Here is a 16,873-nt window from a genome sequence, read left to right on the forward strand (position 1 = left end):
GGAAGGACACTGGCTCTTTGCTTTCCTCCACTGCTATTAGATCTGTGGGTCCCATTCCTCCACTTGACAGGCGTGGCTCAGTCACCTCCTTGCCTGTCACCCAGACCTTTTATCTAGAAGGTTTGGATAAGCTGCTTCATGGGACTTATTCCCACATTGAAAAGAGACTTATTTGCATTATCTTTTCCTGCATATTCTTGTTTCTTCCTTAGTGCTGGGATCTCTTTTTGTGTGTGGACAGCCCCGTGTTTGGGTTGAGGGAGATTTTGTTCCTTTGGTGTGAGGATCATCTCATTGTGGCAGGTGAGCTGGAGTCCAGTTTAATCTGAACTTGAGCTCTGTAGGAATGGGGACCTTTCTTGGAGCTTCTTCTGTTCACTGGGATGGCCTCAAAGGCAGATTATCATCTGCCCTCTGGAGCACGCGCAGCCCACCTGGAGCACTTTGGGCCACTGACAAGTCAGTGTCTGTCCTGGGCAGGCCTATCAGCTCCACCATGTGATGCCAGAGCGGCCCACAGTGCTTCTGTAAAGTGACAGCTTTCAGAGCCTTGGTGGTTTGGGAGCTATGCCTGCCCCGCGCTGGGCACACTCATCATTGCTGTTGAAGTGAATGAAGATTTCAGCCTTTGCGTTTGTGAGGTTTTGTGGGGCTTTGTGGGTCAGGTGAATGAGTGAGCCATTTTCACACATCACATCAGGCTGCTCACAGGAAGGCATTTTCTCAGAATTTAACGTGACTCAGGGCTGAATCTCTCAAGCCCCTTTTGGGTAACCGATTTGGGATTACTCTTAGGGGAGAAGGAGAGCAACGTGGTGTCCAGGAGACTCATCCCGGTGGAATTCTGAGTTAAAAAAAAGTTTCTGCAATAGACTTCTGCTGTCCTTTCCCTTTCCTCAACCATGCCCTTCTTTCTTGTCCTGCTCCTGACCCAGTGCAAAGTCTAGATGGGTGATCAGCTAGCTGTGTGTGTGCTGACAGCTGCAATGAGAGTCAGGTGCCTTTCTGGGTGCCTGTAACAGGAGGGAGGAAGGTGTGAGGGCTTGGAGTCACACTAGCAGCTGGTGATTGAGTGACCCCTGTGAGGTTCAGACAAGCCCAGTTTTAAGACTCTGCAAGCCAGAGAGGCCAAAACAGGAACTTCCAGATACCATGAGGCCACCCAAAAGTCCCATCTGGAGCGAGTGGCTGGGCCTTCCTCACCTCACTCATTTACCTAGAAAGCCCATGTGGCACAGTCATCAGCTGCTCTGGGGGAACACCCCTGCCCTGGGCATCTGGGTGAGATGCGGATCAGCTAAGTCCCCACCATTTCTGATTTATTTCCACAGCTCCCTTCCCCACAGAGGGTGGGGGCTATCTTTCCATAGTGTTGAGTGTGAGTCCTTCCTGCTCACTGAGCAGGGGTACCCCGTCTGATTTCAGCTTGGCAGAACAGAAACCACCATGGGCATTCATGTGCCATGCAACAGGGATAGCTTGTGAATCTAAGCCTTCCCCTTGCCACTGTCCCCCGTATGCCAGTGACTTTTCCTTGTGTGAGCCCGCAGAGGGCGAAAGCTGTGCCCTTCTCCTGCCAAGATGGAAGGGCATTAAAACAATTCTCCTTTCACCTGTCAATCACAGAATGAGCTCTCTGGCAAGGGTGTCTGATCTGAGCTCATTAGTAAACCTAAGGGTTGCTTTTGATCAAGACAGATGTCCTAAGATTGTACCTTGTCCTGGAGACTGTTCCTTTCCATGTTGTGTTGTTTTCTGCCTTTCCTTAGGCAAGAATATGAAGGCCCTTCACTGAGGCTTATTCTCTTCCCACACCTAGAGATAGTTACAAAGCCTGAGTTTTTGCTAACTCAGCCCTCTTGGGTTCAAACTCCCCTTTTCTTTCCTCTGTGTAGGTGTGATCTCATGTCCGTATTACCCGTTTGGGTAGGAACTTTTTCTTTTCTATTTGTTGTGCCCTTTCCTAAGAGGTGACTTAAGAATGTTCTTGAATTAACAAATTGGAGTAAATCAGAAAGAGAAAGTCACTTGAGTGAGCACAGACTCCTTTTTTTCTGGGCATTCTCATTGATAATGGAGAAGAAGATTCTATGGTCAGAGGAGCCTGGTCCTAAATCTTCTAGGTTAAATTTATGGCCACCGGCCGAAAATACCAGACACAGTCCATAGATCCACAGATGGGACTACAAGGGGAATGACAAGCCAAAATAAAAGGAAATTGGTGGCCATAAAAAGTATAACACTGTTTATATAAGAAATTACTAATTGAAAAAAAACAACCAAACAAAGGAGCAAAGCATATAAAGAAGCTAGTAGAACCAGGAAAGACCCTCTTGCCATAGGATATTCTATGGTAAAGAAGATACCATAGTCAGAAGGACCTCAGTCCTTTCTGGCTAGATGAGGCAGGGGGTTGCAGAAGAGTATCCACATTAAGATCCACATACTTTGTATATCTTGGCAAGAAGTAACTAAAAGGAGCCCAAGGGCAAAAGCAAGCCCAAAGTACAAGGAAGGAAATGGCTGGGCATGATAATTCTAACAGTAAAAGAAAATGCTGGCACTAATTGGCTAAAAAAAGAAGGCAAACTGCCAACATAATTTCATTTTTCTAGTGGCCTTCATCTTGCTTACAGAGGAGGCCTGTAGGTCTGTTTCTAAAGAAACCACCTTTTTCCTCAGAACTTTGATGATGTCTTGGGTTACATAAGAACAAGTCTCCCAATCCTAGGAGTCTGTCTGCTCCTGTAGTCCAGGGGTATTGTAGGCTGTTTTCACTGGGCCCTGGGGGCTGAGAGCTGGGAACTGGTTGTTTAGGATTAGATTACTCTATGGCTATCTCACAGTGATTCTAGTTACCATTTTAGGATTGCCAGCTGCAGGGCCTGCCCTAGACTTACTGGATGTAACCAGGTTTTTCTAGTGAAGAGGTTTTAATATTCTTACTTGCTAATTAGAATCTGACCACGTGCTAAACATACTTAATTTTCTTTACAGTGTTGTTTGTTTTTTTTTTTTTTACAATTACCCCCTTTCAAAAGCGTGTTTTCAAAAAGTACGTCTTAACTCATCATTTCTGTCATTATAACTTAAAAATTAATAAATCAAATTCTTTCGGAATATAGCAAGAAAATGATCCAAAATCTCTGGCAAAAAATCTGTTACAGAAAATATATCAGACACAAATGGCCTCAAATGTCTCATCTATTTTGTTGGTATTTGTGTTTTTCTATTCCTTTTCTGTTCCTGAGGCATTCAAGAAAACTGTGTAAACAGAGAGAGCATTGCTGTCTTCCATTCACTCAGTGGCCCACACTTTCTTTGTAACCTTCTGTTTCCTGCTTTAGTTCCAGGGTCAAAGAACCAGAACAGGCCTGGACTTAAAGGAGCTCTTTAATTACTGCTAGGCATTGAGGATAACGTCAAGAAGCTGGGATTCTCTTGTGAAATCTGGTTATATCTAAAACTTTCTGTGCATCTCTTCTGCTGAGAAGTTGATTTTGCATTACAATAATTGAAGGAGTACAACAGTAACTAAAACAGACCATTGCTATAACTTGGAAATGCTCTCCACTTTGGTCACAAAGGTTCCCTTGTTCATGTATTCTGCTTTCTTGCACAAAGAAAACTTGATTTATGCACCTGAACGACGTATCTTAGCAACGGAGGTGAGGGAAATGTACTGAGAACCTCTTTCTAAGCTTTGTCCAGATAAAGTTTTACAGAAGAGATAAAGCAATTTACCACATTTTCTACAGTACAATTTTCATTAATTTACAGTACAGTTTGTATTAATTTTAAGGAATGAAAAGGCAATTGCTCTTCCTTGCTGGCAGTGGATTTGTTTACTCTTAAAAGATACATCCTCACAGCATGGTTAGAATTAGGAAAAAAATTTAAGAGTTTCTTTGGACTTGGTAGTTAGAATATTTTTTTAAATTAATTGTTTGGGGCTTAAAAATATACCAAAAATTGTTTTTTTCCCCATAGTTTGGGGCTTAAAATATTTATTTTTTCATACATTTCTGGTTGTTACCTAAAGGTATGGTTTTGGAGAATAAAAGCTAACGTTTATTTTGAAAGAGTTAAGGAGATTCATAGGGTGAATATGGACTTCTCAGCTCCATGAGAAATTTGACTTTTTTCCCCTGATACAAGGAAACAAACTAAAGGGTTGAAGAAAAATGTAAGTTCTTTCAGTTCTGGCTCAGGAGTAAAATGGAGATCAGAGCTGGCTTCTGTTTCACTGATGCAGAATGTGGTGTCAAGACAGGTGCACAAGGTAGTAGTATCCAGACTTTCTTTGTGGTCAGTCATAGGCTCAGACCTTCACTGCTTCCCCACTACTGTAAGGCTAGCTCATCATTTAATGCTTCAGACCTTCTTGTTAAATGAAGTACCTGTTTTCCCTCTGCAGTGAGGATAGGCAATCAAGATCCCATGCAATTGAAAGAAAGTTTTCTGGGAGGTGAGGAAAAAAGTTTAAAAATCATTGATTATAAACTAAACACATAAAATACTACAGAAGCAGAATATTTAAAGTTCTACTTGAAATTTATATTTTTGTTTGCTTGAAGAAGAAGGTAGAAGAGAAGTAAATGTCTGTTGCAGAGGTGAAAAAGAAGGGCAGAGATGGGGAGTGAGGCTTACTCGTTACCCGTAGCTCAGAGGTGGGATTTTAAAGTGGAATTTGAGAATGTGAATAGTCCAGTCATCACCTATCATCTAATGAAAAGCTAATTGAGTAGCCATTCACCCTAACTTGTGTAAGCCAGGCTGTAGTCTTAAGAGTTTAATTTATCCAGTGGGATAGTCAGCCCCAAGCTGCAGAAGTACACCCTTCCAAGGACACAGATTACCTCCTATGCTGGATGAAGAAGCTTAAGCAGGGGACAAAACAATGTGTAATGTCTGCTTAGCAGTGTCCTAGTCACCGAGACGCAAATGGTACTGTTGGCCACTTGACAGCTTTGGCATTAGCTCTTAACACACCTCACCCAACCCACTACCTTCTTCTTCCCACAACCATTCATTATACTGATCTCTCCACAGTCAAGGAGGGTTAAATGCAGGTCACAGTCGCATTTTCTGCATCATAGAACTTCCTTCTGGTTGCAACCTCAAGGGCCACGTTTTAGCCTTGCTTTTCTTTAGCACCGTAACCCTCCATCACACAGAATGCTCTATAGTCTTGCTGTCTTCGGACATCCCCTGGGAAGTTGTTAGAAATGCAGCATCACAGGCTCTGAATCAGAATCTACATTACACTAGGCAAGATTCTCTGGTGATTCTCATATGTACTGAAAGATCTAGAAGCGTGTGTGGCCATGCATTTCCATTCCCTATTGTCACCTGCCCTCTAGAAGCAAGGCTGAAATCATCTCCACACTCCTGTTTCCTTCAGGTCTGCTTTTTCCTATTTCTTTTTAAATCAAAAACCAAGACCTTTGCTGAAACCAGAAGTCTTTCAGTATATCTCATTAGAACAAATCATTACGCAGGAAAGCAATATATCTAAAAGTCTCGGAAAAAGGAATATGCTGGGTGTGGTGGTGCTTACCTGGTCCCATCACTCAGGCATCTGAGTGAGGCGGGATTGCAAAAGTGAGACCAGCCTGGGTTGCATAGTGAGACCTTGTCTCAAAAAATAAAAACACTTCAAAAACAACTCAGCCTGTACAGGATTAAAGATAGCAAAAAGTCATACTCAAGAAAGCTGTGTCCCCACAAGCCTGGAGGAAGGGCACAATTTCCAAATGCTGGTTCCCACATTCCTGAAACATGATTCTTTAACTTGCAGCACAAAGATTTCACTGCTGACTCCATCTAAGTCTTGAGCCATCTCACCTAAATCCACAGCAGCATATAACCCACAAATGAGAAAACAGCAGAATATGCATGGTTCTCCACTTCCTTCTCCTCCTCTGGCATAGGGGTGCTGAAGTAGGACCTTGGGATTCTTTCTCTGGCTCTACTTAGTTTTTGTCAAGCTGACTTGTGGAACATTGTCTTGCATTTATCCTTGATTATCAAAGACCAAAATTTGGTTTGTAGGTAGTCTTTGTCTCTGTATCTCTACCTCTCTATTTGGAGGGTGCTTGGATTAGGGAATTGCAATGTTCAGAGTAGTCTGTGATTTTATGTCACTGGCTACAGAGTAACTGTCTATAAGCTATCTGTGGTCCAGTTGTCTCTGCCAGGTCTGTGGACTGTGCAGCGTACATTTCTCTTCCATGGGGATCACTGGGAGGCAAGTGTGACTTGCCTGGTGACCTTGTTCACGAGTTTAGCCGGTACCCAGAACTAGTTATTCAGTCCTGGAGTTGAACTGGGACCTTGCACTTGATAGATGGGCACTCTTAACACTTGTGTTTATGCCCTGCTCACTGACCCTTCCCTCCCTGACACAGTGAGTGAAACCTCTTTGCTCTCAGCAAGAGGGCTGCCGTTGGCCACAGTAATGTAAATTAGCTCTCTAGCTAATGGAGTACATAGGCAGAGGGTCTTGAACCCTAGATTCAAACTTGGATGTCAGTCCTGGGGTTGGTTTTAACCTAGATAGTTCTAATTTGCTCACACCTGAGGTAGCAAAATATTGTCATGACATGGCCTTTTGTCTTTTGCTTGTATGGATTGGGTTCTCTTTTAAGATGGAGGACACATCTCTTAACTCTTGTAATTTGAAAGGTTTACATTTGTCTTCATCCTCTATCATTTTTAACCATCTATATCACTTTTTGGTGGTTTGTTTTTTGTTTTTGTTTTTAGAAAATTTCAGAAGCATCTGAATAGCTTGTGTGGTCAGTTTGTTTCTACGATATCTATGACAGATATTGTGGCCTCTTTCAAAGGTCTCTGTTTCTTCCAAGGGCCAAGTGGTCAGCCAGTTCATCTCTGGTAGTGCCTTGAGCTGCTGTAAGGTCTAGATGCTGTGCAAGTAGAACAACCTCTTGAGGAGGGTCTGTTTGTCTGAATCAATTTCCTTGATTTGTACTTGGCACTTCATGATTGAAGTCCCTAAGAGTGAAGTGAGCTTCCATAATGAGTTTGTCTTGGCTGTCCCAGTTATCTGCTTCTGAGGAGCCAAAGCACTTGGGTGGAGGTTGCAAATCCCAAAGTAAGGGCTGAGAAACACCTCACTGGTCCAGAGGCCCTAACTTTCTTTTCCTTTTCTATTTTCTAGTATACCTCAAGAATAGCTTCCCCAAAGCCTTTCCCCATCATTTTCTCCTCCCTTGCTTGTCCTTTCTCCAACTTTACAGAGATCAGATGACATTGTTGTGGGTGTATGTGTAATATATATATATATATATATATATATATATATATATATATATATATATATATATTACACACACATACACACCTGCTTTGTTCATGTCTCATAAGTACTTTCCCATTTTAAAGTTAATTCCTCTAGCTGGCACTGGTGATAGATACCTGTAATACTAGCTGCTCAGGAAGCTGAGATCTGAGGATCACTGTTTGAAGCCATCCTAGGCAGGAAATCCCATGATACTCTTTTTTTTTTATTTTTACTTTTTATTTTTTATTGTGAAAATACTGTACAGAGGGGTTACAATTACATGGGCAAGATAGTGAGTACATTTCTTAAGCCCATGATACTCTTATCTCCAATTAACCATCAAAAAGCTGGAAGTGGAGCTGTGGCTTAAGTGGTAGAGTGCTAACTTTAAGTAAGAAAGGTGGCAGACAGTGCCCAAGCCCTGAGTTCAAGTCTCAGTACTGGCACACCTACTTTCCCCCCTCCTCCCACAATAAAACTAATTCCTCTACCTGAACCTGTATCCATTTCCCTGTCTCTCCTGTCTTACAGTTTTGGTTTTTTTTTTTGGCAGTGGGGCTTCAACTCTGGGCCTGGGGCACTCCCTGAGCTCTTCAGCTCAAGGCTAGATATAGCTCTACCACTGGAGCCACAATGCCACCCGGCTTTTTCTGTTTATGTGGTGCTGAACAAACCCAGGGCCTCATGCATGTGAGGCAAGCACTCTACCACTGAGCCACCTTCCCAGCCCTGTCTTGTAGTCTTACTTTTATTGTTCCAGAATTGTTTTTTTTTATCACTTTTGCTAGTCTTTCCTTCTTCACATTCAAAGGTGCAGAGATTTAAAAACATATATGTACTTATTACCTGACTTATGTAACTGTAGCCCCTCTGTACTTAACCTTTATAGTAATAAAAGAGCAGAACATACATCCACTTTCTTATTTCTGCTCTTTTCTGGTTTGTAATTGATTTCACAGTCGGGTGTCTTATATAAATGGCCTAGTTTTCTTTTTTCTCTTTTTGACAATAATGCCTATTACACCCAGGGCCTTGCTCTTGCGAGGCAAGCACTCCACTACTTGAGCCAGTAGAAGACTGATGTTTTTCACTAGGATGATCCTCATCCTCACATGCCTTCCTCCTCTAATTGCTGAAACTGTAGAAAATGCACTGGCATCTAATGGGCAGAACCCAGGGATATTGTTAAGACGGCCTACAATTTACAGGACAGCCCTTGTCAATGAAGAATTATCTGGCCAGGATGACCAACCACCTCAATTTGCCTGTCTTTCCCTGTAACCTCACTGAAAGACCCATGTCCCAGGAAAACCCTCAGTCTTAGGTTATTAGGACTACTGCCCACCAAGTATCTGGTCTCAAATATCTGGTCTGAATAGCCTTGATCTAGAAGGAGAGTCTAATATCTTCACTTCTCATCAACTCCCTTCTCCTTTAATGTGACCTTTACTTTTTTTTTTTTTTTTTGGGGGGGGGGTCTGGTTGTGGGGCCTGAACTCTGGGCCTGGGCGCTGTCCCTCAGCTCTTCAGCTCAAGGCTAGCGCTCTACCACTTGAGCCACAGTGCCACTTCCCGCTTTTTTTTCTTTTTGCTTATGTGGTGCTGAGGAATCGAACCCAGGGCCTCTTCCATGCAAGGCAAGTGCTCTACCACTGAGCCACCTTCCAAGCCCCTCTTTTTTCTTTTTTTTTTTTTTTTTTAACTGGAAGTTAATGATTTCTTTCCATTCAATGAATCCATTAACCTTCAGCCTTTCTGATTCTACCAAGCATTGACTTGCCATTCATTTTTTTTTTGTGTGTGTGTGTGTGTGTGTGTGTGTGTGTGTGTGTGTGTGTGTGTGTGTATTGCTAGAGTTCAAATCCCCAGGGCCTGGTGCATGCTAGGTAAGTACTCTACTTCTAAACTATACCCCTAATTGTCTCCTATCTTCCTAGTAAACATAGACAATATGGCCTAGCTTACATTTCCAGCCTTATTTTCACTTTACCCCTAAAACTCTCCAATCATAATCCTTAAATTCTGTCCAACCAGGGTAATATAGTCTTGTGTGTATTGTGTCTGTCTTACTAATTGGAAAATACATCTGGTCTTTTCTGTTTCAAATCTTTCTGATCATTCCAATGAGGAAGGAGTATAATGGTGACAATACTGGACTAGGAGTAGAAGATCTATCTGTCTGTCTATCCATCCATCCAGTCCAATCTTCATTTGTATTTTTATGCTGGTACTGAGGCTTGAACTCAGGATCTCACACTCTTTCTTGCTCAGCTTTTTTTTTTTTTCTCAAGGCTGGTGCTCTACCACTTGAGCCACATCTCCATTCCCATATTTTTGCTGATTAATGGGAAAGTCACATGGACTTTTTTTTTTTTGACTGAGCTGGCTTTAAACTGAATCCTCAGAGCTCAGCCTCCTTAGGAGCTAGGATTACAGGTATGAGTTATCGGTGCCAGGTTATTTTATTTGCTTTTAACCTTGAGACATTACCTGAGCTTTTTATAACTTTATGTATCTTAAGTACAGGAGCAGCATTGCCACCTCTTTCCTTTGTCAGATAGCTGCCATGAAAATTGTTTGTTTGTTTGTTTGTTTTTGTGGGACAGGGGGCTTGGACGTATGCACTGACTCTGAGCTCTTCTACTAAAGGCAAGTGCTCTACCACTTGAGCCACAGTGCTACTTCTGGTTTTCTGGTGGGTAATTGGAGATAAGAGTCTCACAGACTTTTCTGCCTGGGCTGGCTTTGAACCTCGATCCTCAGGTCTCAGCCTCCTGAGTAGCTAGGATTACGGGGGGTGAGCCACTGGCACCTGGCTAAAATGTGTATATTTTGAGAGACCGGAATATGAATTCTTTCATATAGAAATTTACTGTCTTGCTTGGAGGGTAGTGACAGACGCTATACATTTCAAAGAAGTAGAGACCACAATGTAAACCTTTCCTTCTCTAGTTTTTCTATTGTACCTGTCATCTCAACAGACAGAATAAAGACTGATGAAAGAAGAGCAGTTCCACCTTCTAGTCTATATAACTATCCTAGCTTGCAACATTTCTTATTGTCAGATTTATCACCTACATTTTTAAAATCTCTACTTAGGTGATGTTTTTCCAGTGCAAATGAACCCCATAGATCAGTCTCAGTTTGTGCCCTTGGCTGAAGTTGTTTGCTGTGCTATATCTGATATGAATGCAGCTCAGATTGTAGTAACACAGGAATCACTTTTGGAGCATTTGATGAAGCATTATCCAGGTAAGCAGTTTTTTTTTTTCAATTTGTAGTTCATGCATTTGGTTTCTGTTTATAATCTTAGTTACAGATACCCTAGGTGGTATCCATATTTAATTCTACAGAGTCTTATGTCAGAACACTGCCAGAAAAAGTCCTGCCTCAAGAGATTTGGTAAGGGTATTTCACCGGCACCCCAGCTGAGAACAATAATTTTTTTTTTTGGGGTCCAGTCGTGGGGCCTGAATTCTGGGCCTGGGTGCTGTCCCTCAGCTCTTCAGCTCAAGGCTAGCGCTCTACCACTTGAGCCACAGCGTCACTTCCGGCTTTTTTCTTTTTGCTTATGTGGTGCTGAGGAATCGAACCCAGGGCTTCATGCATGCAAGGCAAGCGCTCTACCACTGAGCCACTTTCCCAGCCCATCAAAAGTAAATAAATGTTTATGGCAATAAATAAGACTTTTAAAAAATGGAGTGAAAAAGAAAATTTTCCTCTCTTCCTAATTCCCAATTTTCTACTACCACTTCCTAGAGGTGAAAGTTTTTTTTTTTGTAGTTCTTATGTATGCTATCGTGAATTGTATTTTTTGTGGGGAGGGAAGAGTTTCAACTTAGGGCCTGGAGCTTGCTAGGCAGGCACTCCACCACTTGAACCACTCCTCCACACCAATAAATTGTATTTGAACAATATATATAAAATGTTAAATAAATATGTATCTCTATATATCCCTTTTATAACAAATGAGATCATTCTATATATTCTTTGCTTTTTCTTAGAAAAAGTGAAGTCTGGCTGGGAATGTGGCTCAGTGGAAGAGTGCTTGCCTAGCATGCATGAAGCTCCAGGCTTGATTTCTCAGTACCACATAAACAGAAAAAAGCCTGAAGTGGCGCTGTGGCTCAAATGATAGAGCACTAGCCTTGAGCCATAGAAGCTCAAGGACATTGCCCAGGCCCTGGGTTCAATCCTTAGGACTGGTTAAAAAAAAAAAAAAAATTGAAGTCATGAGACAGTGGTTTTTAAATTTTTCCATATTTGCTTATCTATAATACTTTCCAGCCAGGTGAGGTTACTCAAGCCTGTAACCTTAGCAACTTAGGAGGCTGAGATAAAGAGGATCCAAGTTTGAGGCTAGCTTGGGCAAAAGGTTTGCAATATCCATTTTCAGTCAATGGTGGTGGGTACATGCCTGTCATCCTAACTACACAGAAAAGCATAAATAGGATCATGGTTCCACCTGAGCAAAAAAATGACACTATTTGAAAAATAAGGCAAAAAGCTCTGGAGATGTTGGGCACCATGGGCTCAGACCTGTAATTGTAGCTACTAAGGAGGCTGAGATTTGGGGATTCAGGTTTGAAGCCAGCCTAGGCAGGAAAGTCTGTGAGACTTATCTCTAATATACTACCAAAAGAGCTGGAAGTGGAGCTGTGGCTTAAGTGGTAGAGTGCAAGCCTTGAGCAAAAAGCAGCTCAGGGACAGTGCCAAACCCTGACTTCAAGCCCCAGGACTAGCATATGAAAAAGTGGGTTCTGAGGTAGTATCTGCTTTGCAAACTCAAAACCCTAAGTTCAAACCCTAGTATTGCTGAATAAACAAACAAAAAACACTTCCCCTAAGCTGCATTCCCACCTACTCAGCAGGATCATGGTCCAATGCAAAAAGTTTGATGGAAGAGTTTAATAAAATCTATCTCAACAAAAAGAAAGCCAGAGTGGTGGCTGGCTCACACATGTCATTCTTGTCAACCCAGCCACACAGGAGGCATGAATAGGAGAAGTAAGATACAGGCTGATCTGGGCAAAAAACTCTATACCCTACCTGAAAAATAAAGTGAAAAGGGCAGGGGTGCATGAATCAAGTAGTTAAGCACCATTCTAGCAAATATGAGTTCAAAGTTCAGTATTGGAAAGCAAACACTTTCTTCAACATTTTACCCTTTTTTTTTTTTTTTCAATACTAGAGTTTGAATCTAGGACTTCATGCTTGTGAGGCATGTACCCTAACAGTGAATCACATCTCTGTTCCTCAAAAGTTCAAAATGGATTTGTAATTGAGTAAATCTAGATTTTTCTTTTCATTTCTTTTCTTTCTTTTTTTGTTGTTGGGGCTTGAACTGTGGGTCTGGGTGCTGTCCCTGTTCTCTTCAGGTCAAGGCGAGGGCTTTACCACTTGGGCCACGCACCACTTCCGGTTTTCTAGTGGTTTATTGGTGATAAGAGTCTTACCGAGTTTCCTGCCTGGGCTGGCTCTGAACCATGATCCTCAGATCTCAGCCTCCTGAGTAGCTAGGATTACAGCTGTGAGCCACCAGTGCCTGGCTCAGCTTTCTTTTCTAACCTTTTCTAACACTAACCTAATCATATATCTTTTTAGGGAAAAACTTACATAGCTATTGTTTAATTAAATTATGAATATTATTTTTGGCATTTTAATTACAAATATTGTGTTATACTCAAACAAATGATTTGACCTCAGCTCTCTCAATCAGCTTTTTTTTTTTTTTTTTTTGCTTCTGGATGGTGTTTTACCACTTGAGCTACATTTCCACTTATAGCTTTTTGTTGTTTAATTGGCGATGAGTCTCATAGACTTTTCTGCCAGGAGTGGCTTCAAACTATGATCCTTAGATCTCAGCCTCCTGAGTAGCTAGGATTATAGGCTTGAGTCATCAGCACCTGGTATTTCTTAAATTATTTCTTATTCAAAATCTGTTGATGTAAAATACTTGTTTGTTTTAGGAATTGCAATTCCACCCCAGGATATTCTATACACCACGCTAGGAGCTCTGATTAAAGAAAGGAAGATTTATCACACTGGAGAAGGATACTTCATAGTTACACCTCAGACTTACTTCATCACAAATACAAGTTGCCAGGAAGATAAGAGAATACTTCTGTCAAAAGAAGACTGCCTGGTGCCTACTTCTGTGACCTATCTGGTGAACTTGGAGAGCTGTACAGAGTTGGCCAAAGAGAAGGCTGCCCCCATTTCCCATTGTCCCTCCTGCCAGTGTTTTTCTGACATGTGCATTCAAGACATTGAAGACCCAACAAGTGTTGCAGATGTGACTAGAAAAGGCCAAAAAAGTCCAGGGGAAGCTGTACCTTTGGTTCAGAACCAGGAAGTTTCAGCATCTCAAGACACTCACATCTGTGATAGCCCCAAATCTTTACCATACACAAAAGACAAAGAAAAAGGCAGAAAGTTTGGCTTTGGTTTCTTATGGCGCAGTATATCCAGAAAGGAGAAGCCCAAAGCTGGGCACAGCAGCTTCTCGGCACAGTTCCCTCCTGAAGAATGGCCTGTCCGAGATGAAGATAACTTGGACAATCTTCCCCGACATGTTGAACATGAGATAATCAAAAGAATTAACCCTGTGCTGACTGTTGACAATTTAATCAAACATACCCTCCTAATGCAAAACCATGAAGAACAGAAAAAATGTAATAGCCAGGGTACTTCCACTGATAAGCTGACAGCTAGACCTAAATGTCTTTTGAAAGAGGGAGTTACCAGGAGGCAGGGTCGGTCAGCAAAGCCTCGCAGGCAGGGCCAAACTCAGAGGGGCAGACATAAAGCCCGGAGCCAGGGAAGCATTAGACTGGAAAAGCACTCCAGGTGTCCTGCTGCCCAGCCTACCTATGGCATTAAAAGTCCCAATGAAGGAGAAGTTCAGAAACTACCTGGCGAGAATCCAGCTGTTCTAGGTTCCCACTTGATTTACAAAAAGCGAATCAGTAATCCTTTCCAAGGCTTGTCTCTCCGAGGGAGCCCAATAACCACAGGGCACTACCTTCAGAAGACCAGTCATCTGAAATCTAGTCAGACTGGACCAAAGGAAAAGCCTTTCCAAAGGACAAGGTCTTCAGATCCCTCAGGAATCTTTGATCATGAAGCCCAACAGCCATCTGCTGAGCAATGTTATGATAAACAGAAAGCAGAGTCCACTTATATGACTGACTCTACTGTCCAGCCTCCTGGTGATGACTTCAGAGGTAGTCTCTTAAATTACCCTCAAGGTGGTGCTTCACAAAATGACAGCCATTGCTGTTCTGTGAAAGAGAGCATGTTGAGATGTGATGTCTCTAATGGAGAAAACAAGGAAATCCCTGAAGTCTTGAGGAAAAGCCACTTTGACAAATTGGGAGAGGGAAAAGAAACACAGAATATCCTCCCATCACAAGGTTCCTCTTTAGACCTGACATCCTCTGCTTGTAGACAAATCAACAAAACAACACATCAATTTCAAAACCTTGGTCTCTTAGATTACCCAGTTGGAGAGAGCCATTTGAGACCGGACAGAGACTCAGAAGAACTAATGAGAAAGGCATTTATCCTGGAGACAGAGCCTGCGAATCAAGAAAATGAAAGGCTTTCTGATGATGGTCATGTCTTGTATCCTGATGAAGTGGAGGATGATGATGGGGCCTGCAGTTCATTATATCTAGAGGAGGATGACTTTTCTGAGACTGATGACTTGTGTCAAATGCTGCCTGGACATACTCAGTATTCCTTTGCAGGTGGAAGCAAGTGGAATCATTTAGGAAAGCCAAAAATGGCTGAGAGACCTCTGAATGAGTATAGTAGCAAAATAGGTAGGATTGAGCCTGAGGTGCTTAAAAGAAATGAATGTTATAAACCCACTGGGTTGTTTATAAACCCAGGTGAAAGCCCCAATCTTAATCTTTCTGATGACAGCTGTGTCCTAAATTTAGGGACCCAGATTAGTTTTAACTGTGAAGAAGAATCTAACATTGCTAAATGCATACAGTCTTCCACACCTACTGATAGTTTATTTGATTACTATAGTGCAAGGAAAACTAGTTCTGACACTGAAACCCTTCAGGGTTCTGTTGCTGACACCGGAAAGAAACCAATTAGCTGGAGTCAGAGCCTTCAGAATCAGGAATTGAGAAAACATTTCACACAAAACTTAGAACTTTTCAATATGCCAGTGTTGGCTCAGGATATCCAGCATGAGCATAATCACTTGGAAGGCACAGAAAACCATAGCATGGCAGGAGATAGTGGAATAGATTCTCCACGGTAAGTGCACATTAAAGTGTCTAATTAGCCACTCCCCCAAGGCTGCTCTTAAACTCAAGGGCACAGTGAATTGCCCTTGTGAATATACTACTGGTAAAAAAAAAAAAATTGTCACCCTTTTATGAATAATTTAAAGTTACAATCAGATCACATCTACTAGGATAGAGTTAATTTTTAATGTGAACCAATTTTTATTTGTCCAAAAATCTTTCATTATTTCTAAAATTAGAAAACATTTTCTAAAAACCAAGCACTTTGAGTGTTAAGGTTGGAAAATTTCACTTGCCTTTCTGAATTTATACAGGTTGAGAAAGAGATGTAACTTTTCCACTAATGTTTTCCCCATCAATTTGCTTAAATAACTTTACTCAGATTTATAAGAGTAATATATTCATAATAGGACATTTCAGAAGTACTGAGGCCTGGGGTGTAGCTTAGTAGTAGAGCACATGCAGACATGAGGTTCTAGATTCAATTCCCAGCACCCCCAGAAAAATAATACCAAAAATTTTAAATGCCTTTAATGATCCTATTTTTTCAAAATCCTTTCTTCTTTGATTCATTTATAACACTTCAATCTGAATATATAGATCTCTGTATTTTTTGGCTCATTGTTACTAATTTGCATTTTTCTCAATAGCTTATCATGAACATTTACTCAGTTTTTTAAAATAGTCATCCTAGGGCTGGGAAGGTGGCTCAGTGGTAGAGTGCTTGTCTTGCATGCATGAGGCCCTGGGTTTGATTCCTCAGCACCATATAAGCAGAAAAAAAAAAGCTGGAAGTGGCGTTGTGGCTCAAGTGGTAGAGCACTAGCCTTGAGGTGAAGAGCTCAGGGACAGTGCCCAGGCCCAGAGTTCAGGCCCCACAACTGAACCCTTCCCCCCCCGCCCCCCCCCGCCCCAAATCAGGGAAATTACATGCAATTGAAAAATGAGCAAAGTCCTTTTTAAAAATTGCTTGGATTGGGCTTGGAGGCATGGCTCTGTTGGTAGAGTGCTAGCCAAGGAGCAAAATATAAAGTACCGAGTTCAAGTTCCAGTCTCTGAACAAAAAAAATTGCTTTTTAAATATCCTTCTTGAGATTCTTATAAGTGTAATTACTAAAAAATTACTGGAGACAGGGACAGACAAAATAACATTTGAATACCAACTGTATACTATAATTGTTATGGCTAAGATTTGGGGGATAGAGATGAACAATATAGTTGGTACCTATAGGAAGCTTAGAATTTATTTAGTTGAGGAAACCTACTAACAAGGTAAAAAAGTAGATCTTGAGAAAAAAAA

At 41.7% G+C, this 16,873-nt stretch overlaps 1 protein-coding gene across 1 annotated transcript in view; it reads left to right on the top strand.

The window, feature by feature from the left end:
• The window catches only part of Stox1 (storkhead box 1), a 53,055-nt gene that overhangs the window by 34,173 nt on the left and 2,009 nt on the right, over positions 1-16,873 (top strand). Inside the window, exons 2-3 of the mRNA XM_042696470.1 lie at positions 10,406-10,558; positions 13,276-15,583. Of these exons, the coding sequence (XP_042552404.1) occupies positions 10,406-10,558; positions 13,276-15,583 (2,461 nt within the window). The remainder of the gene's footprint in view (positions 1-10,405; positions 10,559-13,275; positions 15,584-16,873) is intronic.

This window comes from Dipodomys spectabilis, unplaced genomic scaffold (assembly GCF_019054845.1).
Source record: "Dipodomys spectabilis isolate Male_0828 unplaced genomic scaffold, ASM1905484v1 ptg000207l, whole genome shotgun sequence".
Classification (NCBI taxonomy): domain Eukaryota; kingdom Metazoa; phylum Chordata; class Mammalia; order Rodentia; family Heteromyidae; genus Dipodomys; species Dipodomys spectabilis.